At 37.0% G+C, this 26,494-nt stretch overlaps 1 protein-coding gene and 1 non-coding gene across 2 annotated transcripts in view; one reads left to right on the top strand and one right to left on the bottom strand.

Moving 5' to 3' along the window:
* The window catches only part of LOC144957491 (bifunctional purine biosynthesis protein ATIC-like), a 33,898-nt gene extending 14,761 nt beyond the window's left edge, over nucleotides 1-19,137 (bottom strand). Inside the window, exons 1-11 of the mRNA XM_078888811.1 lie at nucleotides 18,932-19,137; nucleotides 18,135-18,261; nucleotides 15,601-15,675; nucleotides 14,081-14,147; nucleotides 11,283-11,371; nucleotides 8,905-8,983; nucleotides 7,672-7,744; nucleotides 4,773-4,929; nucleotides 1,504-1,629; nucleotides 1,175-1,276; nucleotides 3-88 (exon numbers count right to left, since the gene is read on the bottom strand). Of these exons, the coding sequence (XP_078744937.1) occupies nucleotides 3-88; nucleotides 1,175-1,276; nucleotides 1,504-1,629; nucleotides 4,773-4,929; nucleotides 7,672-7,744; nucleotides 8,905-8,983; nucleotides 11,283-11,371; nucleotides 14,081-14,147; nucleotides 15,601-15,675; nucleotides 18,135-18,186 (906 nt within the window). The 5' untranslated portion in view covers nucleotides 18,187-18,261; nucleotides 18,932-19,137. The remainder of the gene's footprint in view (nucleotides 1-2; nucleotides 89-1,174; nucleotides 1,277-1,503; nucleotides 1,630-4,772; nucleotides 4,930-7,671; nucleotides 7,745-8,904; nucleotides 8,984-11,282; nucleotides 11,372-14,080; nucleotides 14,148-15,600; nucleotides 15,676-18,134; nucleotides 18,262-18,931) is intronic.
* A 1,144-nt stretch (nucleotides 19,138-20,281) lies between these two features.
* Trnai-aau (transfer RNA isoleucine (anticodon AAU)) lies at nucleotides 20,282-20,355 on the top strand. The gene has a single exon. It is a non-coding gene; the product is annotated as a tRNA-Ile (tRNA).
* Nucleotides 20,356-26,494: the final 6,139 nt, after the last annotated feature.

Genomic DNA, 26,494 nt, shown 5'->3' with positions numbered 1-26,494 from the left:
ACCTCTCTAGAGATGATCTTGGCTGTAGGAACATCACAAATCTCAGACAGGGCAATAAAGTCACCGAAGGAAGACATTCTGTCAGCACCTAAATTAAAAGGATAATAACAATAATAACAATAATAATAGTAATAATAATAATAATAATAATAATAATAATAATAATAATAGTAATAATATTAATAATAATAATAATAATAATAATAATAATAATAATATAATAATAATAATTATGATAATAATAATAATAATAATAATAATAATAATAATAATAATAATAATAATAATAATAAATAATAATAATATAATAGTAATAATAATAACAATAATAATAATAATAAATAATAATAATAATAATAATAATAATAATAATAGTAGTAGTAGTACTACTACAACTACTACTATTACTACTACTACTAATAATAATAATAATAATATTAATAATAATAATAATAATAATAATAATAATAATAATAATAATAGCGCCTTTCGTCTAAACTTCAAGGAGCTTTAAATCATACAAACGCAGGCTAGTCAACTAGCATTATGTGTGGCTTCTTTTTTTCTAAGTTAAAAAAAACCGGAGAATGCCACATCACGTCTCACACACATTATCTGCCCCCCCCCCCCCCCCCCCCCCCCTTCTGCCCCTTTACACAAAACAGACACGTGTATTGTGTAGGGCAAAGCAAAATTAACATCATGACAGATTATTACACATGGGGGGGGGGTGTCTTGATGGCTCAGTTGGTAGACCATTCGGTTCACACACAAAAGGGCCAAGAACAATCCCAGGTGGAGTTTGTATTTTGTTTTTTGTTTTTTTTTACCCTCCCCTCCCCAGTCCACCCAGCAGTGATTGGGTACTTGGGTCTGTTAGATCTGGTGGAAATTACTTTGCGATAAACTAGTGTCCTATCCAAAGGGTAACAAGTAATTACCATTGTCCATTTCACGCTATAGACTACTACTCGTTACAATTGGGTTTACTTTTCTTTTTTTTTTATTCGTCTCTGTCAAGTTCAGTAGCAAGTTATAGTTAAAAACTTCATGCAGTCTGTATTGAGTTTGGGCACATTTTCTTCATTTCCCTTCTTTTCAATTCGACTAAAAGGCAGAGTAAACCCTGTAAAACTACTGGGGAATGAATGCTGAATGCACCGTAAGGACTGACCTCTAGCCCTGGCGTAGGCAATAGCCAAGGGAGACAACTCCATGTCGTCGACCATGCACAACTTGGCTTGTTCAGGGGACAGAGGCACGCCTACCGCAGCACCTGGAATGGGAATAGGTTCAAAGTTCAAAGTTCAAAGGCTTATTTTTAGGCAATAGTAAATGTAACTCGTACATTAACATTAAAAAATTAACAATGACCAAATCAAACAGGTAAATCAATAACAAACAAAAACACACACACACACTAAAGGCCACACAGCGAGGAGGCGAACCCGGTACCTTCACTACAGGAGATACAATAAAAAAACCTCAAAGACTATAATTTACCTGCTGGTGAGACGTGCTTGAAAGAGGTGGCAGCTGGTAGGTGCAGTGCCGTGGCCAGTTCCTGTACCAACTGCCAGGAATTGAGGGCGTCACATAGGTTGATGAAGCCAGGGGACCCATTGACGACTAGTTAAAATGGAGGGGGTAGAGAAAATAAAGGTTAGAGTAAAAATGGTAAATCTATTCCATAAATGTAAATGCTTTACACACACCTTCTCAGATATAAACTATTTAAAAAATTACACCCTTCCGCGTGTCCATGGGTGAAAGTTACTCAATGATATTAATCCTGCAAAGGCAGGTGCTCAGAAAAAAAAATCCTGCAACTACCAATAAGAGGAAAAAACAGAAGTGCGGTTAATTACATAAATGCCGGTTTTTTTCATTTTCGAATTCCGGCCAGACAAAAAAAAAACGGCGAGACCTCTTTTTCAAAAATAAAAATCCGGCCATGCCGGATTTTTCCGGCGAACTTTCACCCATGCGCGTGTCATCACCTTAGCATTCCATCAAGGAACTGCTCATGACTCGGTGCTGTCACTGTATTCTGACAGATTCTTTCATTTTTTTCCTTCTGATTTGTGGGAAAAAAAAGCTCTTTCGGCTATATGTTGATCTGTTTACTGTGTATGTTAAGGACATTTTATGCTCCCAAAACATCCAGGAATTGTTCATGACTTTTGCTGTCACTTTTACTTTTTTGTTTGTTGCTTTAGGTCTCTTCCAACACAATTGAGGTTATATGAGAGACTGCTGAAACAAAAAAACAAGCAATCTAACAAAAATAGTACAAATGTAAATCAAAATCATAACCTAAAGATATCATAAGCTAAATTATAAATAACCAAGAACAAACAGGCAGAAGATTTACAGAAAAAAAATATCCCCTGTCAGAAATACAATCACAAACCAAAGAAGCAGGATAGGCTAGTAAAGAGAAGAAGAAACGACATCACTATAGGATCGTACACCCATGCGAACATCATAGGTATATGATTCAAGGGTGATGCTCCCATCCAACCGCCCGCTCACTTTTACTTCTGACAGATTGTTCCATTTCTTTTTGATTTGCTTATACGTTGATCTGTTTGTTTATTGTGTATGTCAGGGAGTGGGTGGTAGGGACTCTATGTGTTGACGCTTGTGGATTGTTGTTTGTTAATAATTTTTTAATTTGCTAATGTTGTTATGTGAGGGGAGAGCTGACAGCCAGGATTATTTAGGATGACTGGCCAATATCGGCAAACAGTGTGATCTCACGGTGTCCGAGTCAGTTGTATTTATTGGTGATCCAGCAGATAAAGCGTCTTTGTATCTTTTTTTTTTTTTTTTTTTTTACGATGACTATGATGTTACTAATGTGCATCTTTGTGAGTGCGTCTATGTCAATATTGTATTGTTATAAATGTGTAACCAAATGACAAATTGCCACTTTTTTGTGGACAATAAAGATTTATTATTATTATTAACATTATTATTATTATTAACATTATTATTATTATTATTATTATTATTATTATTATTATTATTAACTCTCTCGAGTTCATACACATGGAAAAGCGAACCAATTTGTTTGATTTACAATGAGTGTGATAACTCGAGAGAGTTAAAAAAGAGTGTTGATGCTATCGGTGGTTGGTTTGGTTTGTTTTTAAGGAATTTGCGGTGCTTACAAACACTATCAGGTTATTTCAAAAACTAGAGGTGCCTAAATGAGCCAATAAAATGGAAAGAAAGATAAAGGGAGTAAATTTGACTCATATATAATGGAACAACACAAAACAAACGACGTTTGATACTCTTGAAAAAGAAAGGTCAAAGGCCGAAACGTCATTTGTTTTGTGTTGTTCCCTTATATATGAGTCACATTTACTCCCTTTGCCTTTCTCTCCAGGTGATTTCAGTGTGGGAGGTCAAAAGACCCAGCCAACCCACCTATCGGATGGGTATGGGTCCCAAACTTGATCATGCATACTCATACTCAAGGACTGGCCTTACCAATTGTAAATCATTATTTAAAAGATTTTTTGGAAAAAAAAAAAAAAACAAAAAAAAAAACCAGAAACAAACTGTAATGAATAACTACCAGTTATTGTTATTATTGTTAGTTGATTTCCGGGTTAACTCTTTACTTTCACTTTCACTTTTGACACTTTCGTTTTTGGTCATCCGTCATGTAAAGTAAAACAAGAAAGAAGAATAAATTATGACATGGGAGGACTAATCAATCTTCAATCGTTCTGATTTTCAACCCATCAGGCATATATAAATATATTATATGTTGTTTTTGTTGTTTTTAAGGGTTATACGGCGCATGCAACACATTAAGGTCATATCAGCGCCAGTAAAAAGGAAGAAAATGGGATAGTAAAAAGTTCTAGAATTACAATAAAGCATCCAAGAAAAGGGAAGACAAAGGGGAATTGGTTCAAATAAGAAACAGGTGTAGATTCCAAAAGCACTAAGTACTTAGTTTGAGATCACTAAAAGTCTCATCCAGACACAAGCACAGGTCCCCGCTAAGAGGAACACACTCAAATATTTTACAAATCATATATAATATAAAGAAAGCATAATACAGTGCATAACAGAGAGATGATTTACAATGAAAAAAATATAATCTCCCAAAACTAACTATACATTCGACTGTTTCCCTCTCAGCCAGGGCATCTGGCCAGGACCAGGACAAAATCAAGTAATCTCATTCCAAGACAAAAGACAGAAAGCATGTTGGAAAACAGATATAGGGGGATAGAAAACAATAGTATGTAACCCCCTTCCCTCTATGGGAGTCATCCATCATGTAAAACAAGAAAGAAGAATAAATTATTTTTTTGTTTGTTTGTTGCTTTAGGTCTCTTCCAACACAATTGAGGTTATATGAGAGACCGCTGAAACAAAAAAAACAAGCAATCTAACAAAAATAGTACAAATGTCAATCAAAATCATAACCTAAAGATATCATAAGCTAAATTATAAATAACCAAGAACAAACAGGCAGAGGATTTACAGGAAAAAAATATCCCCTGTCAAAAATACAATCACAAACCAAAGAAGCAGGATAGGCTAGTAAAGAGAAGAAGAAACGACATCACTATCGGATCGTACATCCATGCGAACATCATAGGTATATGATTCAAGGGTGATGCTCCCATCCAACCACCCGCGAAGAAGAATAAATTATGACATGGCACCATTAATCAATCTTCAATTGTTCTTATTTTCAACCCATCAGGGTATATATAAATATATATTATACAAACTAATACCTGTGAGTGGCAGCTGTGACAGAGTGGTGTAGATTTGTGCTGGTTTCTGGTGGGGATTCATCCCATATCGCAAAGTAAGCTGTGATTGTCCTGCCCCGTACTCGCGGCGAAAGTAATTCGAAATGGCAGCATCGTAGTCAGCTGTGTGGTTGAAGGCCTGTTATAAAAAAAATAAATAATTGTGGTTTTTGTTTGGTTTAGTAGATTTATGGCATATGAGGGCTGTGCCAAATGCGTGTTTTCATAACATTCACCACGAAAAATACCCCAGCCTGTGCCAAATGCGTGTTTTCATAACATTCACCACGAAAAATACCCCAACCTGTGCCAAATGCGTGTTTTCATAACATTCACCACGAAAAATACCCCAGCCTGTGCCAAATGCGTGTTTTCATAACATTCACCACGAAAAATACCCCAGCCTGTGCCAAATGCGTGTTTTCATAACATTCACCACGAAAAATACCCCAACCTGTGCCAAATGCGTGTTTTCATAACATTCACCACGAAAAATACCCCAGCCTGTGCCAAATGCGTGTTTTCATAAAATTCACCACGAAAAATACCCCAGCCTGTGCCAAATGCGTGTTTTCATAACATTCACCACGAAAAATACCCCAGCCTATGCCAAATGCGTGTTTTCATAACATTCACCACGAAAAATACCCCAGCCTGTGCCAAATGCGTGTTTTCATAACATTCACCACGAAAAATACCCCAGCCTGTGCCAAATGCGTGTTTTCATAACATTCACCACGAAAAATACCCCAGCCTGTGCCAAATGCGTGTTTTCATAACATTCACCACGAAAAATACCCCAACCTGTGCCAAATGCGTGTTTCCATAACATTCACCACGAAAAATACCCCAGCCTATGCCAAATGCGTGTTTTCATAACATTCACCACGAAAAATACCCCAGCCTGTGCCAAATGCGTGTTTTCATAACATTCACCACGAAAAATACCCCAGCCTGTGCCAAATGCGTGTTTTCATAACATTCACCACGAAAAATACCCCAGCCTGTGCCAAATGCGTGTTTTCATAACATTCACCACGAAAAATACCCCAGCCTGTGCCAAATGCGTGTTTTCATAACATTCACCACGAAAAATACCCCAGCCTGTGCCAAATGCGTGTTTTCATAACATTCACCACGAAAAATACCCCAACCTGTGCCAAATGCGTGTTTCCATAACATTCACCACGAAAAATACCCCAGCCTATGCCAAATGCGTGTTTTCATAACATTCACCACGAAAAATACCCCAGCCTGTGCCAAATGCGTGTTTTCATAACATTCACCACGAAAAATATCCCAGCCTGTGCCAAATGCGTGTTTTCATAACATTCACCACGAAAAATACCCCAACCTGTGCCAAATGCCTGTTTTCATAACATTCACCACGAAAAATACCCCAACCTGTGCCAAATGCGTGTTTTCATAACATTCACCACGAAAAATACCCCAGCCTGTGCCAAATGCGTGTTTTCATTACATTCACCACGAAAAATACCCCAGCCTGTGCCAAATGCGTGTTTTCATAACATTCACCACGAAAAATACCCCAGCCTGTGCCAGATGCGTGTTTTCATAACATTCACCACGAAAAATACCCCAGCCTGTGCCAAATGCGTGTTTTCATAACATTCACCACGAAAAATACCCCAGCCTGTGCCCAATGCGTGTTTTCATAACATTCACCACAAAAAATACCCCGGGCTGTGCCAAATGCTTGTTTTCATAACATTCACCACGAAAAATACCCCAGCCTGTGCCAAATGCTTGTTTTCATAACATTCACCACAAAAAATACCCCGGGCTGTGCCCAATGCGTGTTTTTATAACATTCACCACAAAAAATAACCCGGCCTGTGCCCAATGCGTGTTTTTATAACATTCACCACAAAAAATAACCCGGCCTGTGCCCAATGCTTGTTTTTATAACATTCACCACAAAAAATACCCTGGGCTGTGCCCAATGCGTGTTTTCATAACATTCACCACAAAAAATACACCGGGCTGTGCCAAATCACAGCTAGAGGTGCCTAAATGAGCCAGTAAAATGGAGAGAAAAATAAAGTGAGTAGATGTGACTCATATATGGGAACAACACAAAACAAACAACGTTTCGGCCCTTGGCCTTCGTCAGGAGACAAAAAACACAATCTTGTTTTCATAACATTCACCACAAAAAATACCCGATACTAAGTTATCTTTTTATTTTTATTTTTGAAACTTGAGCTTTTATATTGCGCAAAGTTCACTAAACACACTCAAAGCGCTTTTCAAAGAACTAAGGACAAATATTGACTTCATCCGTTTCTCTGTGTTAGATAATGAAAAATACACATCAAAAAATGACAATCAAATTATAGTCGTTATAGCCGTTTCAAGTGTCAGGAAAAACTGTGGACAAATGTTTTAATTAATTGAGCTTTATATAGGGTAATATCCACTAAATGTGCTCAAAGCGCTTTACAAGGGGTCCCTGGTCAACAGCAACATTTAACAACAGCAACATGTAGGACGGGACATGACGCCTGTTTGGCGATATTACAATGTTTCGGACAAAGACAACGGCCAGGTACTCATTTTACACCCGAGTACGGTGAGAGAATGTGAGTAAAGAGCCTTTTCCAAAGACTCAACTATGTGCCGAGTGCTAGACTCGAACCCAGGACCTTCCGATCTGAAAGTGTCATACCACTAGAATACATAGCCGCAATCAATACTTGATCCACAGTTTTTTTTAAAAAACGTTCAGAAACTATTTTTACCTATTTTATGGGTGCCAGACCGTCAGTTTTTGGCTTATTTTACATTAATCAACAGAAAAAATGATGACAAAGAATATTCTGACACACATAGCAAGACTTGGTGACATGAGGACAATTACCTTCAATGCCAAATTCTTCCTCGTTTCCAGACTTGTATCTCTTTCTGATGAATTTCTCATTTCAGTCAGGATTCTGAAGCAAAACAAATGGAATAAGTAAGGCATGAAATTAACTTCAACAGACTGAATACGTCTAAATATAAATAAAATATATAGACTACCAGTCACCACCAAACGTGCTTAATGGTGCTTTACAAGCCTGAGTTGTAATGAGAATATGAGAAAATTAAATCTGACAATGAGTAGGTCATCATCATCATCATTATTGCCTTTTTCACCCTGGGTCAGGGTACAGGCCACAGACAAACAGTTTCCATCCTTCTCTATCCTGAGCTAACTTTTTTATCTCGTTCCCATGTCTTATCACTTCTCTGTATATCAGCTTCTTTAATTCGAAGCTGCTTGTTTGCCGAAAACGTCATCGGGTCAGCAGTGTCATTTCGGCTTTGTCTGTTGTCCTTCATAAATTCTGTCATTGCAGAAACTCTTTGGTCGCCCAAGCTAAAAAAAAAGGATTTGATTTGTCTATCTGCATTTCTGTAATGATGTGAGTTTTACGGAAGGGGTGTTGAACCCTTTCGACAACCCCCAACCTGGAGGACAAGGTGACTCAAAAAAGGGGAGTCACGACACCATTAGTCGCCTTTTACGACACGCTGGCTTGGCATTGGGCTATTCTTGACCCTCTCAGTTGAAGGACCCCGGACACCACACGGGGGAATGTGTAGGTCACAATATTAAAATTAGAGGAACCAGGTCAAACACGGGGGCAAAAAAAATTTTTTTTAAAATCTCAACTGCACCTGGGATCTATCTAGGTCCCTTTGAGTGTGAAGAAATTGCTTTACCAACTGAGATACCAACTGGTGGTAGTGATAAATGGTAATGGTGTAGGTGGTAGTAGTGATGGTGGTGGTAGTAATGATGATGGTAATATTATATTATTGTTATTGTTATTATTGTCATTATTATTATTATTATTATTGTTATCATTATTGTACATATTGTTGGTATTACGATTGTTGTATTTTTTTTGGTGGTTATTAATGGTATCACTTTATTTTTTGGTTCCATTTACCATTTTATTTTTCCACTTTCATGTATGTTATCATCAAATTGTGTGATTTATTGGCGAAAGCCTAAGATTGAATAAACTTTGAAGTTATCATGACCCCCCCCCCCCCCCCCCCCCCTCACACACACCCTTTTTATAACATAGAATAATTCACTAACTTCTCATAATCGCTAGGGTCACAGACGACCGAAACTCTGGCGTGATTCTTGGCAGCAGCTCTCAATAGAGTTACTCCTCCTGAAATTATACAATCAATTCACTTATATAACCTGATTATACAATAAATGTGACCCATGGCCTCAAAGCGATATTATGTCGGAATGAACTAGATGAGGAAAATTAAAGTTATAACCTTAAAAATAAAACATGGCGTTTCCATATGCTCCTTATGGTATAGGAGTATAAATATTATTTCTTGCATTGCCAAACGTTCTAAAGTCCCATTTCCCACCGTTTTATCTCTAAATTCACTTCTTGTGGTACAACACATCCCGACATAATACCGTTTTGACATGGCAGGTCACATATACAGATGGTCGGCGGATCAAACCACTGAAGACGAAGTCCCGATTTTCATGATTGGCAGATCAAAACTCTGAAGTCTAAATCTTTTTTTTTTTAATTGAGCTTTTATATAGCGCAATATCCACTAAACGTGCTCAAAGCGCTTTACAAGGGGTCCCTGGTCAACAGCAACATTTAACATGTAGGACGGGACATAACGCCTGTTAGGCGATATAACAATTTTTCGGACAAAGACAACGCTGTTAACGGCCAGGTACTCATTTTACACTTGAGTACGGTGAGAGAATGTGAGTAAAGAGCCTTTTCCAAGGACTCAACTATGCGCCGAGCGCGAGGCTCGAACCCAGGACCTTCCGATCCGAAAGCGAGTGTCATACCACAAGACCACATAGCCGCACGGTCGGCGGATCAAACCTCTGAAGTCCCGATTTTCATGATTGGCAGATCAAACCTCTGAAGCAGTGATGCCAACAGAAAAAAAATGAAAAGGGAGGAAAATGATCGACGTCTCATCATGGTCCCCAAAAGCAGGCTCAGTCTGCCGAAGGCAGCCTCCTACTCAGGGGGATCCCCCCCCGGAAATTTTTTGTTTTTAAGTGCCAAAATAAGGCTATCTGGGACTATTTCCCATGAATTTGGGAGTATTTATTATCCATTCAAAGATCAGGTGAAGGAGTCATAAAACACATAAATGTATATATTGCAGTTATATTTTTTGTGATATCACCATCATATTGCAAAGATTACAAGGATCATATTGTGTGATGGTTAAGGTAGCTTCATTGTTTCAACGATTCGCTAAATTATAATATCGGGGGTTTTTTTGTTTTGTTTTGTTGTTTGTTTTTTTTGCGAATGGAGGAAAAATGGGAGGAACAAAGGAAAAAAGGGAGGAACCTCAAAAAAGGAGGAATTCCTCAGAACCGTGGAAGATTGGGATCACTGCTGAATTCTAGATATATGAACACCGTGTTTTATTTAATTTTGGGTGGACATGATTTTTTTGACCTCTGATGACTTAAAAATTAAATAAAACATGGGGGGGGGGGGGGGGTGTAAAGCTCATAATATGCAGACATTCAGAGTTTTGATCCATCAATTGTGAAAAACAGGACCTCAGAGGTTTGATCTGCCGACCATCCATATAATATAATGAAACAAGATGCAAATGTCTATACAGTGAACGAGGAAAATTTTTTTTTTTTTACGAATAATTGTTCTTTTTGTTTTTAAGGGTTTTACGGCGCTTGCAACACATTGAGGTTATATCAGCACCAGTAAAAAGGAAGAAAATTGGATAGTAAAAAGTTCTAGAATTACAATTAAAGCACCCAAGAAAAGGTAAGACAAAGGGGAATTGGTTCAAATATGAAACAGATGTAGATTCCAAGAGCACACCATCAATGTACTTAGTTTGAGATCACCTAAAAGTCTCACCCAGACACTAGCACAAGATCCCACTAAGAGGAATACACTCAAATGTTTACAAATCATATGTTAAAAATAAAAAAAATAGCAATATATAACAGAGAGATGATTTACAAGGATATCATCTCCCAAAACTATAACTATACATTCGACTGTTTCCCTCCCAGCCAGAGACCCCGGCAGGGCCAGGACAAAACCAAGTAATCTCATTCCAAGACAAAGACAGAAAGCAATTGAAAAACAGATACAGGGGGATAGAAGATACAGCAAGAACCTTCCTGCCCACTATAGAAGTTTTACGAATAATCCCTATAAGCTATAAACAAATATGAATATAAAAGCTTTGGAAAAGAACAAAATATCAAACACAGAACGTTTTGGACTCAAAACCCTTCTTCAGCCAATAACTTATAAAAGCAATTAAAACATCACTTAAAATCCAGATGGACGATTGGGGTTTGAACTCAAGACCCCTTTACATTAATTACATTGTTATGCCAAAATACTATTTTAATAGTAAATTATTAAACCAAAAAAAAAAATTTAAAAAAAAAGAAGATCTAAAAATCAAATTGGTACAAACCAATATCAATCTGCTCTACAGCATCTTCCAACTTGACATTTGGGTCAGCCACGGTCTTCACGAATGGATACAAGTTACACACAACCAGTCTAGAAAAACAAAAAGAAAGTGGATTACATTGGAGGGGGTGACTTTGTTTTGTTTTTAAGGGTGTTACGGACGGGGCGTACAGCTGGGTGATGAAGAAAGAGAAGAGTAATATTAGCTTTCTGAGTTTATCTGATGAGAGAGATGAATGGCGTACCATGATCACCGATGTCTGGCACAGACTTGGTACTTGAAGAAGAAGAAGAACAGGGCTTACGACACTTTGAGCTAATTTCAGTGTCAGTAAAAAGGAAGATGATGGGATTGTAAAAAAAAACCCAACTATGTACTATTGATGGCGCTATGTAAGTGTGCAGTATTATTATTATTATTATTATTATTATTATTATTATTATTATTATTCAGTGCTGATGGTGACAAAAAGTGAAAAAGTAGGAAAATATTGAACGATTGCCTTTAAGCCCCATTTTTACTGCACTAAACCCCACTTTTAGAGCAATTGAGATGATAGACTATCATTGATACTCTAGCTAACTTCTGGAGAGTGGGAAACTGCACCTGTGTGTTCCACCACACATCAACTCTCTCATTGCTAGCACATTGTTTTTAAAAGGAGGAAATTCCTCCTCTGGACTCCAAAATCGCGGATTTCCACGGAAAACCATCAGCACTGATTATTAACTAGATTTACAATAAAAGCATCTGAGAAAATCTAAGACTAAGGTGACTGGTTAGGGAACAGAGTGCAAGAGCAAACTATCAAATGATTTCTGGGTCAGCGTACGTCGCTCGATTTCATAACCGACCAATGTGATTTGTTTCAGGAAAGACCTATCTACTTGAAAATTTAAAAATTTGTAATTTTTAGGAGATAAAAATAGTAGTCGCTGTGGTTAACTTTATAGATGAACAATTTACCCTCACAATGATTTCATAACACATTTTAAACCTTAAACTTATCTAGTCTGGCACCAACTTTCATTTTCAATAAGTTTTTATGACTTAGAAATGCTCATGAAGTTCTTAAATTGGAGCCAAAATTTCGTATATTCTACGGATTGCTTGGAATAGAAGGTAGGTGTAGTTTCAGAGAATTATATTCCCAGTCCAGGACAAAAAGATCAGACAAAGAGAGCACTCAAATTAAATCTATGACTCATATATGAGACACTTGATCACCACCTCAATCTATGATCATATTTGAGACACTGGAATCCACCATCTTCAGCAATCTATGACCATAGTATGAGACTATCTTGATATCATCTAGCATATGACTCTAGTGAGACTCTGGGAATCTCACTCCACATCTATGACTCTAGTACGAGACATCTGAATCTCACCATTCCGCAATCTATGCACATTGTATGAGGACATTTGGAAATCTCACCATCCCACAATCTAGACTCATAGATAGACATCTGGAATCATCTCTCACGAATAGACATCAGATATGACATTTTGATTCACCACTCAGCATCTATGACCATAGTATAGACATCTGGAATCCATCATCTCCAGCAACATGACATAGTTGAGACATTGGAATCTCACAATCCAGCAATCATGACTCATAGAGAGACATCTTGGAATCTCACCATCTCCAGCAATCTATGACTCAGAGTATGAGACATCTTGAAATCTCACTATCTCCAGCAATCTATGACTCATAGTATGAGACATCTTGGAATCTCACCATCTGTAGCAATCTATGACTCAAATAGAGACATCTTGAATCTCACATTCTAGGAATCAAAACTCATAGTGTGTATGGTTATTGTTATAATTGATTATTGCCCTTCAATAATTAATAATTCTCCATTAAACACTTAATACTTTATTATCTAAAATGTCACAATTGATATATTAATAGAATACGTTATATACTATCATAATGTTTACAACACTTGTAATTGACGTATATACAAAGTATATTTCTGTTTATATATTCTATACTGCATGTTGAAATACTAAGTCGGTGTATTACTAATGATTTTAAAATACTGAATAAAAATAACTGATATGGCAACCAAGGAGCGTCTTCCCTGTCAGTTATTTTATGTACTGCGGTTGGTACATAACACATAGTATGAGACATCTTGGAATCATCATCTCCAGCAATCTATAACTCATAGTATGAAACATCTTGGAATCTCACCATCTCCAGCAATCTATGACTCATAGTATGAGACATCTTGGAATCACCAGGGAAAATTTGGAGTATCAGTACAAACAGGGTATTGTTCTACAAGGCAAACAAGAGAAGTGTTTTCATTGTCCAACCTGCAGCATTTCTTTCTCTTTCAACAGTACGCCGCCATGCAGAAATTTCTTAGGCCTGCTAACCTCTCACATTCCAAAAGTGGAATCAGAATGTCAGAAAATAGGAATTTGAGACCAAAAAAATAGAAATTTCTTACCAATGGATAATTCTGTATCAAAATGACCACCAACTTTGTCACTAAATACATAAAGACAGTATTCGGGCACAGCTGGCAAAACTACATATCACATGTATTAGGGAATGGAATGGGGATAGGAAAAAGGAGTGCAATTAATTTTCCTACCTTGCTCCTTTTTTGACAATCATTTTTTTAAAAATCCCCCCCCCCTCCTGTTTCTACTTCTTCTTACGATTATCACCATTTTTGAAAATCGGAATTTTAGAGACAATGGCATAATGGCGGGAAAGGAAGAGTGTAAATAGGAATTATTGCACCAAAAGTGGAAGGGTTGGCAGTTATGCTCACCTGATCATTTTGTATCCCTGACTTTGCAAGTCAGCCTGATCAGATTCTTGCAGACGAGCCAAAATTCCTTTGAAAAGAGTGAAATAAGATCATTCTTCAATATTACATAAAAGTATATTTCCTGATAGCTCAGGGAGTCCTGATAGTTCGGTAGAGTTTTGTTGCAGTTGAGCAATCTTTTTAATTTTCTGACCCCCCATCCACCCAGCAGTGATTGGGTAGCTGGGTCTGTTAGATCTAGCAGAAAGTACTTTGTGATAAACTAGCATCCTATCCAAATTATGGTAGCAAGCAGTTGCTATTGTCCGTATCACGTTATAGAAACTATGATAAGCTCTGGCTCCATGGTCCGAACGGCTCTGAAAGAAGGAGGACATTTATATATAGGAGAAATTACTTGGTTTAATATATTATACACAATTACATACCATTTGAAACGCCTGTAAAATCAAAATAAACATCTGAAAAAGTGTGGATGAAGCAATGCTATAACTAGAAATAAACAAGAAAGAAAATCAGTCTGCCCTTTTTTTTGGAGTTTTTTTTCTTTTTTTTCTTGTATTCTTCTTTCTTGCTTTGTCTGGCACTGTTTCATACACACTTTTTTTCTAACAATTCTATTTTTTTTTTTTTATTTGAACACGCGAAAACGGCTCCAATTCCATATGCAGACACCACTCCAATATGCAGAGAAAATTCAAATGTCTTACAATTTGAACCATTTCATGCAGACATTCTAAGATTTCATCAGTCGAAATGTCCAAATTACGAAAATAATGTAAATTCACAAATTCCCCCCCTTCCCACTTAAAAGCTGAGAATTTTGAATTTCTCGAAATTCTCCAATGCCTGCTACATAATTTGTCACTTTGATAATGTAAAATCCAGTAGTTTTATACATGTTACCCCTGCAGGCAGGATTTGATATTAACATAATATTTTAACATTTCTCAAAGACAGCGGCAGCTACTTCAAAGCAAGTCACATACAGAACTGTGACTGCCCTCTTAGAGAAAATGATTAAATATTTATCTGCAGTTAATTCAAGATCAATACTTTACATTTTTAAGAGTCTCGGTGCACATATTAGCAGGTCTGATCACCGAACAGTTATGGGCCTGATTTTTAACATTGTTGTATGGATGAACATTAGTTAGAGAGTATTTCTTTTTACAACAATGAGTCCATGAGAATGTGGGTTATCGGACCTGTAAATAAGTATTCATTGATTGATAAGTCAAATAAATTCGCCAAAAATGCTGATAAGAAAGAATGCTTAAAAGTTCGTTCTCACATATGGATCATGATAGCTCACAAGTAACTCACGCTTACCGCCAGCGAGTTGTCGTACGTAAGTCCGTTCAACCTATCACCGCCGCGAACTTTTATTCTCTCTTGTCTTTTGGCACTTCCTACTCACTCACTCTGTTGTATCTAGATATGACACCCCCCCCCCCCCCCTACCCTGCCCTAAACAAATAAAATAGAAACAAAACCGAATGACATAACGAACAACTCACCACCGTGGACAGCTGGGTGTAAGGTCTTCACTCTGCCACCTAACATTTCTGGAGCTCCCGTAAGCTCTTCACTCACTGAATATCAATGAAAAAAAACAACAATAAACAAAATGTATCATTGATACTGGTATCCATATACTGCCGTTGAAATACAAGTGGAAAAAAAAAAAAACCAAAACAAATAATAACAATAATGTAAATCATTGATACTGTGCTATTCCATATACTGCCGTTGTTTATAAAAACAAAGTATATGCAATGTTAACCAAATAACACATACTGTGTTCTTGAAAAATACGGCAGTATACAAACAGCTCTTGGTGCCTTTTCATTACAAATATCAAAGCTACAATAACAGGTCATACACAAAACATGCTCAAGACATGCACATCGGTAAAAAAAAAAAAAAAAAAAATTAAATTGAGCTTTATATAGAGCGATATCCACTAAATGTGCTCAAAGCGCTTTACAAGGGTCAACAGCAACATTTAAAATGTAGGACATGCCAGGCCGCCCGTTAGGCAATATTACAATTTTTCGGACAAGACAATGCTGTTAACGGCCAGGTACTCATGTTACACCTGAGTACGGTGAGAGAATGTGAGTAAAGAGCCTTTTCCAAGGACTCAACTATGCGCCGAGAGCGAGGCTCGAACCCAGGACCTTCCGATCCGAAAGCGAGTGTCATACCACTTGACCACATAGCCGCACATCATGAAAAATAATCCATGAATAGAAACTGGTTTTAATCTGTCAAATATTTCCTAATAAAATGAGTGAAATAATTATTACTAATTAACAAAAAAAAAAATAAATAAATAAATAAATAAATAAAGTTTGCTCAAAGCAAATCACTACACATAAAAAGAAAGTTACAACAATTAAAAAACAAAAATCAAGCAACAAAACTAAAAAAGAAATTCCTATTAGAAGATGGATTCAGACAGCATGATGATTTGGTGACAGCCACAAACAAGCTCATAAAATTGAAAGTGGGAAAACCTTATGGTGACAGATTAGGGAGCAGGCACTAAAGTAAGACAAAGATATAATATGAAAAATTGTCTATCAGACACTGCCATACAAAACAGAGAGAAAAATACAAGAAAAAAAAAAAAAAATAAATTCATCACTAATTTTTGTTTGTTGCTTTAGGTCTCTTCCAACACAATTGAGGTTATGTGAGAGACCGCTGAAACAAAAAAACAAGCAATCTAACAAAAATAGTACAAATGTAAATCAAAATCATAACCTAAAGATATCATAGCTAAATTATAAATAACCAAGAACAAACAGGCAGAAGATTTACAGAAAAAAAAATATCCCCTGTCAAAAATACAATCACAAACCAAAGAAGCAGGATAGGCTAGTAAAGAGAAGAAGAAACGACATCACTATCGGATCGTACACCCATGCGAACATCATAGGTATATGATTCAAGGGTGATGCTCCCATCCAACCACCCGCTGAAAAATTGTCTATCAGACACTGCCATACAATACAGAGAGAAAAATACAAGAAAAAAAAAAAAATAAATTCATCACTAATTGTTTGGTACAGTCAACAGCACACTTAACATGTAGGACGAAACACGATGTCTGTTAGCCGATATTGCATATTTTCTCGGACAGAGACAACAGCTCTGTTAATGGCTCGGTATTTATTTACACCTGAGTAAGGTGAGAAAATGTGAATAAAGAGCCTATACTCCAAGGATTCAATTAAGACACCGCTCAGCGCAGGATTCAAATCCAGGACCTTTAAATCTGAAGGCGAGCGTTTGTTTGTTTATTTGTTTGTTTTTAGGCGTTTAACGGCGCTTTCGACACTATTTAGGTCATCTCAGCGCCCGTTTCTGTCTTTTATCAATTTTTATCGGCCTTGAGGGGCTATAGCTGCTCAAAACGTGTACTGTTGTAATAAAATCTTTATAAAATCATAATATTTACATGTTTGTTATGTAAAAATATCTATTTACAATTTCTGCAGGAGTTCACATTCCTGCAGATACTTTAAAATTGTAAGCGGATCGACTGACTGGAACAGAGACTTCAAGTCCCTGTTTTCATAATGTTGTGACCTTATCTGTTCTAATTCTGTACATTCAATTAAAATGTGTTGAAGGCAAGCGTCATACCATATCAGACTCCATAGCCGCACACAATAGAAACAAGTTTTTTTTTTGCATTAAAATATTAAGATCTGACTCTTGTACATAAAAAAAGTACGATCTGCAATCTGAGAGAATATTTTGCTGTTTTGGCATATGGTTGGCAGCCCTGTCCTATTAACTCACTCAATCCTAGAGATTCTTGCTACTTTTTAAAATTGGAAAAAAAATGTATTAAAATGAGCATGTGCACAGATAGATTCAACTACAATCAACATGCAAAAACTGAAAACATTAGCTTTGATACTACGCCTATAATTTGTCTCAGAAAAATGTAATATTAAATTGGCATGAGGTAAAAGTAACCTGGGTAAACTACGGATATAGTCGGTGTTAGGGTTGAGTGACTTTAGGATCAACAAACCTGATTGAGATGCCAGCATCTCTGATTGCTCTTGCCGTCCCCCCTGATGCATAAAGCTTGAAGTCAAGGCTCGACAATTGTTGAGCAAATTCAACGAGTCCAGTCTTGTCAGAGACACTGAGTAAAGCTATGATGGATGAAAAATGATGAAGAAAGAAATAATAAAAATAATAATATTAATAATAATGATGATGATAATACCCAATAATAATAATAATAAAAATAATAATAATAATAATAATAATAATAATAATAATAATAATAATATTAATAATAATAATAATAATAATAATATTACTTATAAAAAATTATAATAAATAATAAGAATAATCAATAACAACAAAATAAATAAATAATAATTATTATAATAAATTGACCACGACAATTATTAAGGGAGACAGAGGAGATTACTGACTTCGATAAAAAAGTTTTAGGAATGAGACATGGATAACAACAGATCTGTATGAGATCAATTGTGGCACTTTATTTTCTTTTTTAATCTTAGTCTTAGTTGATAGAAGTATAGAGTAAAAGTAAAAATGAGAAATTGGTTATAAAAGAAAAAATTGGCCCCATTTTTAGTTTTACTTTTACATCACAGGGTCTCTCCGCTAGTGTACTTTTTATTAACTGTCTTCTTTCAATCTATAACTGAACAAAGTTTATTTGATTGGAAGAATGAGAGAAAACCCTTGCCGCAGACAGAGACTGAGATCAAAGAAGAGTTGAGTAGGCAGGGCTAGGGCAGAGGCAGAAAAGTCATCCTCACATTTAAAATTTAACATAACCGTACTTACCAATATTCCCAGACATTTCCTCAAATTGTTATTCACTTGGCATACAAACAATATCAATACTAAAATTATAAATTAAATGCTCTGCAACGGAGCTTTCTATCAAGGCTTCTGGTTTGACAAGTAACAAGTAACAATAGAGAGGCACCAAAAAAAAAAAGCGTGGTCTCAAGTTATTGTCTGCTAGACTGTGACCTACTTTCACTTTCAGTTCAGGGTTGCCAGATTATTTTTCAACAAAATGCCAGGGGAAGACTCAAAAAATGCCAAAACACTCAAAAAGATGCCAAAGTCTGTTGACTCCCACCCCCACTAAGAAAACTACTCACTTTTGATAGACAATTTACTATCATATCCTGGTGGCTTGCGTGTTTTCTTTTCTTTTTCTTTTCTTTTATTTTTTTTTTTTTTTATTTTTTTTTTGAATTATACTAAATTTCCTGTTGGGGTAATTATTTACCTACTGACTACTAAGTGGAGTGCTAAACCACTACACCACGGTTGGATTTTAAGAATGAAAAAGAAATGTGAAGATGTTTGTTTTTACGCGTTTAGAAATAATTAAGAAAAGGTGTCATTTGAAGTATAATATACAAGAAAAGAAAATGCCAAATGAAAATGCCAAATGCCAAATGATTTTTCTAATGCCAAACGGTTTTCAAAAATGCCAGATTTTTGGAATCTGGCATTTAAAATGCCAAACTGGCAACCCTGTTTCAGTTTTCCCGCAAGCAGCAAAGAAACAGCTGATTTAACAATGCCAGATAAGAAATATCCTTACGCCAAAGTTGTCTCAATGGTTTGTCCTATTTTTGTTATCATATCTTGCACTTTGATCATTGATCATTAGTGAATAGTGTGCTCAGTCGTATCATTTGTATGCGTTTAAGAGTGAAAAAATATTTCACACTGATATACAGAGTAACCTACTGATAAATTTGACCTTAGTCTACCTATATACTGAGTTAATGAATAAATAATAATATCTATAATATCTGTGATAATGCTTGCTGATGTTGACACACAGTAAATCATTTGTAAAAACATTTTTAAAAATTGTTTATGAGTTTAAAAGAGAGAACCAATAAAATATTTTTAACATTTGAAAGATATTATACCCAGTCCAAAATTTCAAAAATACAGAAAAAAAGCAATCTGGTAATCCGAAACTAGACAATTCCATTCTCAAGAATTTTTTTACGACTAAGTTTTCAACGGTTCTACCTGATTTGAAACAAGTTTTCACAAACAATAACCATTATAAATAATCAACATAAAAAAATAATAATCATGCAGGTGTGACATTATATTAGTTAAAAGATTATATTAAAATAATTGACTCCATCGTCAGGTGGCCGGTTAGCTCAGTCGGTTAGAGCGTCGTGCTAATAACGCGAATGTCGTGGGTTCGACCCCCACACTGGCCAGTGAATTTTTTTTTTTCTTTTTTTTTTTTTTTTTTTAATATGCTCATTTAACGATTGGCGTGCGAGTACTTCCTTTGTTCCAGTTATAAACATTCTTTTTTATGGTCCGTATTGTATTTACACGGTCTAAATTGACAGCATCCTTATTGTTGACAGAGAATGAAAACTTAACTTTAAAACATGAGTAAGCGACTCCGACAATAGTTGAATAAATATAATATTATTTATAAATCGACACTCAAAACAGTAAGCGTGACTTAAGTCTGTGACTATCGGTATAATGAACTCTACAGCTGAGTGTCATCAACGTACATAAAATAAAAGCTAGAGGTGCCTAAATGAGCCAGTAAAATGGAGAGAGAAAAATAAAGTGAGTAGATGTGACTCATATATAAGGGAACAACACAAAACAAAAAGATATGAAGTGAGTAGAAAAGTGCCAGAAGACAATAGAGAATAAAAAATTTTTTCGCGGCGGTGGTGGGGTTTGAACCTGCGACCTTATTGGTACGACAACTCCGCCTGGCAGGTGAGAGCGTGGCTCTACCGTGTGAGCTATCCACGAACACAAAAATATTCGTTTCAAACCCAAAGTCATTTCTAGATCCCTCTCTCACCCACTTCTTGAGATCGCCGATTCGTTCACCACCATCGCGAAGTAATTTTGACCAGCAGTTAAGCTTAATAGCCAATATTCTCATCACAAACATATAACATAGAAACGATTGGGACATTGAGTATGCTCCGGTGTATGGGGTGAATTTTTAATTCAGAAAAGTGAGTGGAGCAGGCACTTATGTTGGTAACAACAAGATATGAAGTGAGTAGAAAAGTGCCAGAAGACAATAGAGAATAAAATTATTTTTTTTCGCGGCGGTGGTGGGGTTTGAACCTGCGACCTTATTGGTACGACAACTCCGCCTGGCAGGTGAGAGCGTGGCTCTACCGTGTGAGCTATCCACGAACACAAAAATATTCGTTTCAAACCCAAAGTCATTTCTAGATCCCTCTCTCACCCACTTCTTGAGATCGCCGATTCGTTCACCACCATCGCGAAGTAATTTTGACCAGCAGTTAAGCTTAATAGCCAATATTCTCATCACAAACATATAACATAGAAACGATTGGGACATTGAGTATGCTCCGGTGTATGGGGTGAATTTTTAATTCAGAAAAGTGAGTGGAGCAGGCACTTATGTTGGTAACAACAAGATATGAAGTGAGTAGAAAAGTGCCAGAAGACAATAGAGAATAAAAAAAATTTTCGCGGCGGTGGTGGGGTTTGAACCTGCGACCTTATTGGTACGACAACTCCGCCTGGCAGGTGAGAGCGTGGCTCTACCGTGTGAGCTATCCACGAACACAAAAATAAACACAAAACAAACAATGTTTCGGCCCTTGGCCTTCGTCAGGAGACAGTAAACACAAACACAAATACCGTCAACGGGGGTTACTTAGGCCATCCGAGGTTACTTAGGCCATCCAGGGTTACTTAGGTCATCCGAGGTTACTTAGGCCATCCGGGGTTACTTAGGCCATCCGAGGTTACTTAGGCCATCCAGGGTTACTTAGGTCATCCGGTGTTACTTAGGCCATCCGAGGTTACTTAGGCCTTACCTTACCTTATCCGGGTTCCATCTCTTTCCAGAGGTCGGATGTCATGGCTTTCCATCCTTCACGGTCCATTGCAGCCTCGTTACAGTCTGCCATGCGCCGTCCTGTAGCTTCCTTGATGCCATCTGTCCAGGATTTCCTTTGTCTTCCTCTGCCTCTCTTTCCTTCAATTCTTCCCTCCATTATCCTTTTTTCGAGACTATCATGTCTTCGCATATGTACAAAATATGACAGCTTTTTGTGCTTCACAGTCAAAAGAAGTTCTTTTTGTTTTTGGCCCATTAGGTCGAGGACTTCGATGTTTGTTTTTCTTGCTGTCCAAGGTATTTTCAGTATTCTCCTGTACGTCCACATCTCAAAAGCTTCAATACGTTGTTCTGTCTGTGCGGTTAGTGTCCACGTTTCACAACCATAAAAGAAAATGGACCACACATAGCATTTGGTGCATCTCATTCGTGTTCTGATGGAGATATTTGTGTTGTTGAGGATTGCCTTTAGTTTCATGAACGCATTTTTGGCCAGCATTATTCGTCTCCTGATCTCTTTGTCAGACTTTGCATCGGATGTTACCAACTGCCCCAAGTACGTGAACTCCTTTACTTGTTCCACTGGACACTCTTCTATTTCTATATCTATGTCTATGGGCTCTTTCTTTTTGTTATCACCATTGTTTTTGTCTTCTTCGCATTCATGAACAGCCCCTTTTCTTTACTCTCTTCGTTCACTTTTGAAATTAGCTTCTGTAGGTCTTCCTTACTTTCCGCCAACAGGACAGTATCGTCAGCGTAACGTAAATTGTTGATGTTGTGGCCACCAACCTTCAACCCTTGTGCTGTTTCTACTTGCCGAAATATAGACTCTGTGTATAAATTAAACAAGCAAGGAGACATAACACATCCCTGGCGCACTCCTTTCTTGATTTCAATTGCATCTGTTGTATCTGCCTGCACTTTTATCTGAGCCTTTTGCTGCCAGTACAGATTAGCGATTAGAGCCACATCATTCTCTTCCACACCTATTGCCACAAGGTCCTGGATAAGTTTCTGATGACTAACAGAATCAAATGCCTTTGAGTAGTCGATAAAACAGGCATATATGTCTTTTTGGACCTCTAAGTATTTTTCTGACAGGATTTTTAAGTCGAAAATTGCCTCCCTGGTGCCACTGTTCTTTTTGAATCCAGTTTGCTGTTCTGAAATCTCACGATCTACTTTTGACGAGATTCTTTTCAGGATTATTGTCAGGAGGAGTTTCAGTAGATGGCACATAAGACTGATTGTTCTGTAGTCCGAACACTCAATTGCACCCGCTTTCTTGGGTAGCAGTATGAAGATAGAAGTGCGAAGGTCTTCTGGGATGTGCGTTGACTCGTATATTTCATTCATAAGGTCCGTTATCACATCAACACCAAATTCACCCAGTGCTTGCAGCATTTCTGTTGACACCCCATCTATTCCATTTGCCTTCCCTGTTTTCATGCAGTATAGGGCTTTCTCTACTTCTGATCTTAGGATTGTGGGTCCCCGTAGAAAGGACTGTATATGGTTGTCACCTCTGTCCGCATTGAATAGCTCCTCCACGTATTCTTTCCATCTATTGGCGATTTCTTCCACCTCAAAGAGGAGTCTACCTGATTTATCTTTGATGCAACCGCCAGATTGAGCGTTTTTATATGTGAATTTCTTGATTTCAGCAAACATTGGTCCAGGGTTTCTCTCATGTGATAGCTTCTCAATACGGTGGCACTTTTCATCAAGCCAGTCTTCTTTAGCCTGGATACACTTTTTCTTTACTGATTTGTCCAGTTCATTGTACCTAGGGGTGCCCTTTGAATGTTTCCGTTCTCTCATAAGATTCAAAATCTCATTCGTCATCCATTCTTTCTTTGCCTCTTTAGATTTTTTGTTTAGCATTTTCTCGTTTGTAGTTGTTATTGCACCTTTAAGAGAGGACCATTGTTTATCAATTCTACTCTTATACGTTTCTTCTGTTTCTTTATTTGTGTCTTCTTGTTCTTCCATAAGACAATAATACCTATTTTCTACTTCTACAGCATATTTCGCTCTTAGCTCCTCGTTTCTAAGTTCAGCTAGGTCGTACTTTATGTGTTCGTCCCTTTTCTGTTTGGGAATTTTTAATTTAACTTTTATTTTCACCATGATGGGAACATGGTCCGATCCAATGTCAGCACCCGGGAAAGTTTTACATTGGGTCACACAGTTTTTGAATCTGGTTTTGATGAGAAAATAATCTATTTGGTTTCTGTATATATCTCCTGGGCTCTTCCAAGTGTATAGGCGCCTCTTTGGTTGTTTGAATATGGTGTTTATTATGGTCATGTCGTGGGACTCGCAAAATTGGACCAGACGTTCACCCCTCTCGTTGGACTCTCCTAGACCACAACTTCCCATGCATGGTGAGATTGCTGCGTTTCCAACTTTCGCATTGAAATCCCCCATTACGACAACAATGTCACTTGATTTTATGCATTTGAGGGCCTTGTTTACATTTTCATAATGTGCCTCGACCTCCTCATCTGGGTGATCACTCGTTGGTGCATAAATTTGTAGGAGCACTAAATCAAAAGGTTTAGCTTGGATTTTGCACATTAGGATACGGTCATTCACGGGCCAATACCCAGTTACTGATTTAGCAATTTTGTTTTTCATCAGGATGCCAACGCCTCTGTTGTGCTGAGTATTTCCGGAGTAAATAAAAGTGTGGCTGTCTCTTTTTATTATTCCATTGTCTTTCCATCTTGTCTCTGAGACACCAAGGATATCCATATTCATCGCCTCTGCCTCCATAATTAGATTATGGAGCTTTCCTGCTTGAGCAAGTGTTCTCACATTCCACGTGCCAATTTTTAAAGGAACATTTCTTGTCTTCAAGGTAGGTAGATCAGTCTCTGGCTTTCCCGAGGGCTTTCCACCAGAAACGTCATAAGGTGCCATCTTTTGGACATTACTTAATTCCTCTTCCCTGTACATATTTACAGCTTGATACTTAGTTGCAGGGGGCCCAACGTCACAAGCATCTCTAACACTATATCTCTGACTAGCCATGACTAACTATGAATGATACGTGGTAAGGTTTCCCCCTTTTCCACGGTGGTAGCCGCTATCTAATTTTGTCTCAGACGCGCCTCTTTGTCTACCACAGACTTGCTGTCTACGCCTACTTTTACCTAACCATATCCAGACTTTGTGCACTAAAAGGTGAGACATTACCTATTCTACCCTACTACGCGAGTCACTCAATGTCGTTTCGCAGGTCAGTCGAGACCCGGTCCCGGGGTGTGGCCGCTGCGTGCACTACAGCTTCTGGGAGCCAGACATGAGCTTGATATGCAGGTGTGGACCAGTGGATCCTGACCATCCGAAGATGCGACTGTCTCTCACCGAAAGGTACTACCACTCCCTCCATACCCTACACCCCATATATACTTAGGCCACTTAGAAGAATAAAAAAGGTTGCTTTTAAAAAAGTTAAATTCATGAGTGCTTATTAGATCTATTGGGTTCTAATTATTTAAAAGATAAAAGCTACATGTAATTCATCTTTTAAAATAAGCAATCTTGTTTTCAGTAAGTGGTCTAAGTTACCCCGGGTGGCCTAAGTAGCCCCCGTTGACGGTATGTAAATTTACAAAATATCACATTTCGTCAAATGTGGAAAAAATATTAATGTGAGGAAAGGGCGTCGAGTGTGGATGCAAGAAGAGGCGCGAGATAAGGAGAGAGAGGGAGAGATAGATAGAGAGAGAGAGAGAGAGAGAGAGAGAGAGAGAGAGAGAGAGAGAGAGAGAGAGAGAGAGAGAATGGAGAGGATATGTATATGTTTGTGTATCTGTGTGCGTATGTCTGTGTATGTGTATATATAGTAAAAGTGACTGTAAAAAGGTCTTTAAAATGGGGATCGGGTGAGAGAGCGATTGATTGGGTGGTTAGTATTCTATACCAAATATATATAAATGAACAAAATGAGAGGAAGAGAGATTGGTAGATAGAGGGGAAAGAGGGAGAAATAGATGGATAGATAGATACAGAGAGAGAGAGAGAGAGAGAGAGAGAGAGAGAGAGAGAGAGAGAGAGAGAGATATTATTATTATTATTATTTCTATCACTATTATTAGTTTTATTATTATTATTATTATTATTATTATTATTATTATTATTATTATTATTATTATTATTATTATTATTATTATTATTATTATTATTATTATTATTATTATTATTATTATTATTATTGTTATTATTATTCATTGTATTATGATCATTATCAAAATTGTCTTTTTTCATAATTAAGAGTATTGTTCAAGGTGGTCACAGCAATAATGACCTTTTAATCAATTTAAATTTATTATTACCGGCTTTTCATTATCACCATCAGTATGATCATTATTCATTTATTTATTTATTTATTTATTTGTGTATATATTTATTTATTTTAATCTACAGTCAACCACTGCTAGTCTGAGTCACCCTCTCCTTTGCGCTCTTAAAAGGAAGTGTGTTTTTAG

Source organism: Berghia stephanieae, chromosome 12, assembly GCF_034508935.2.
Source record: "Berghia stephanieae isolate SIO BIC M18660-M18661 chromosome 12, UCSD_Bste_1.3, whole genome shotgun sequence".
In the NCBI taxonomy this organism is placed as follows: Eukaryota; Metazoa; Mollusca; class Gastropoda; order Nudibranchia; family Aeolidiidae; genus Berghia; species Berghia stephanieae.
This window is presented reverse-complemented; position numbering and strand designations above follow the sequence as displayed.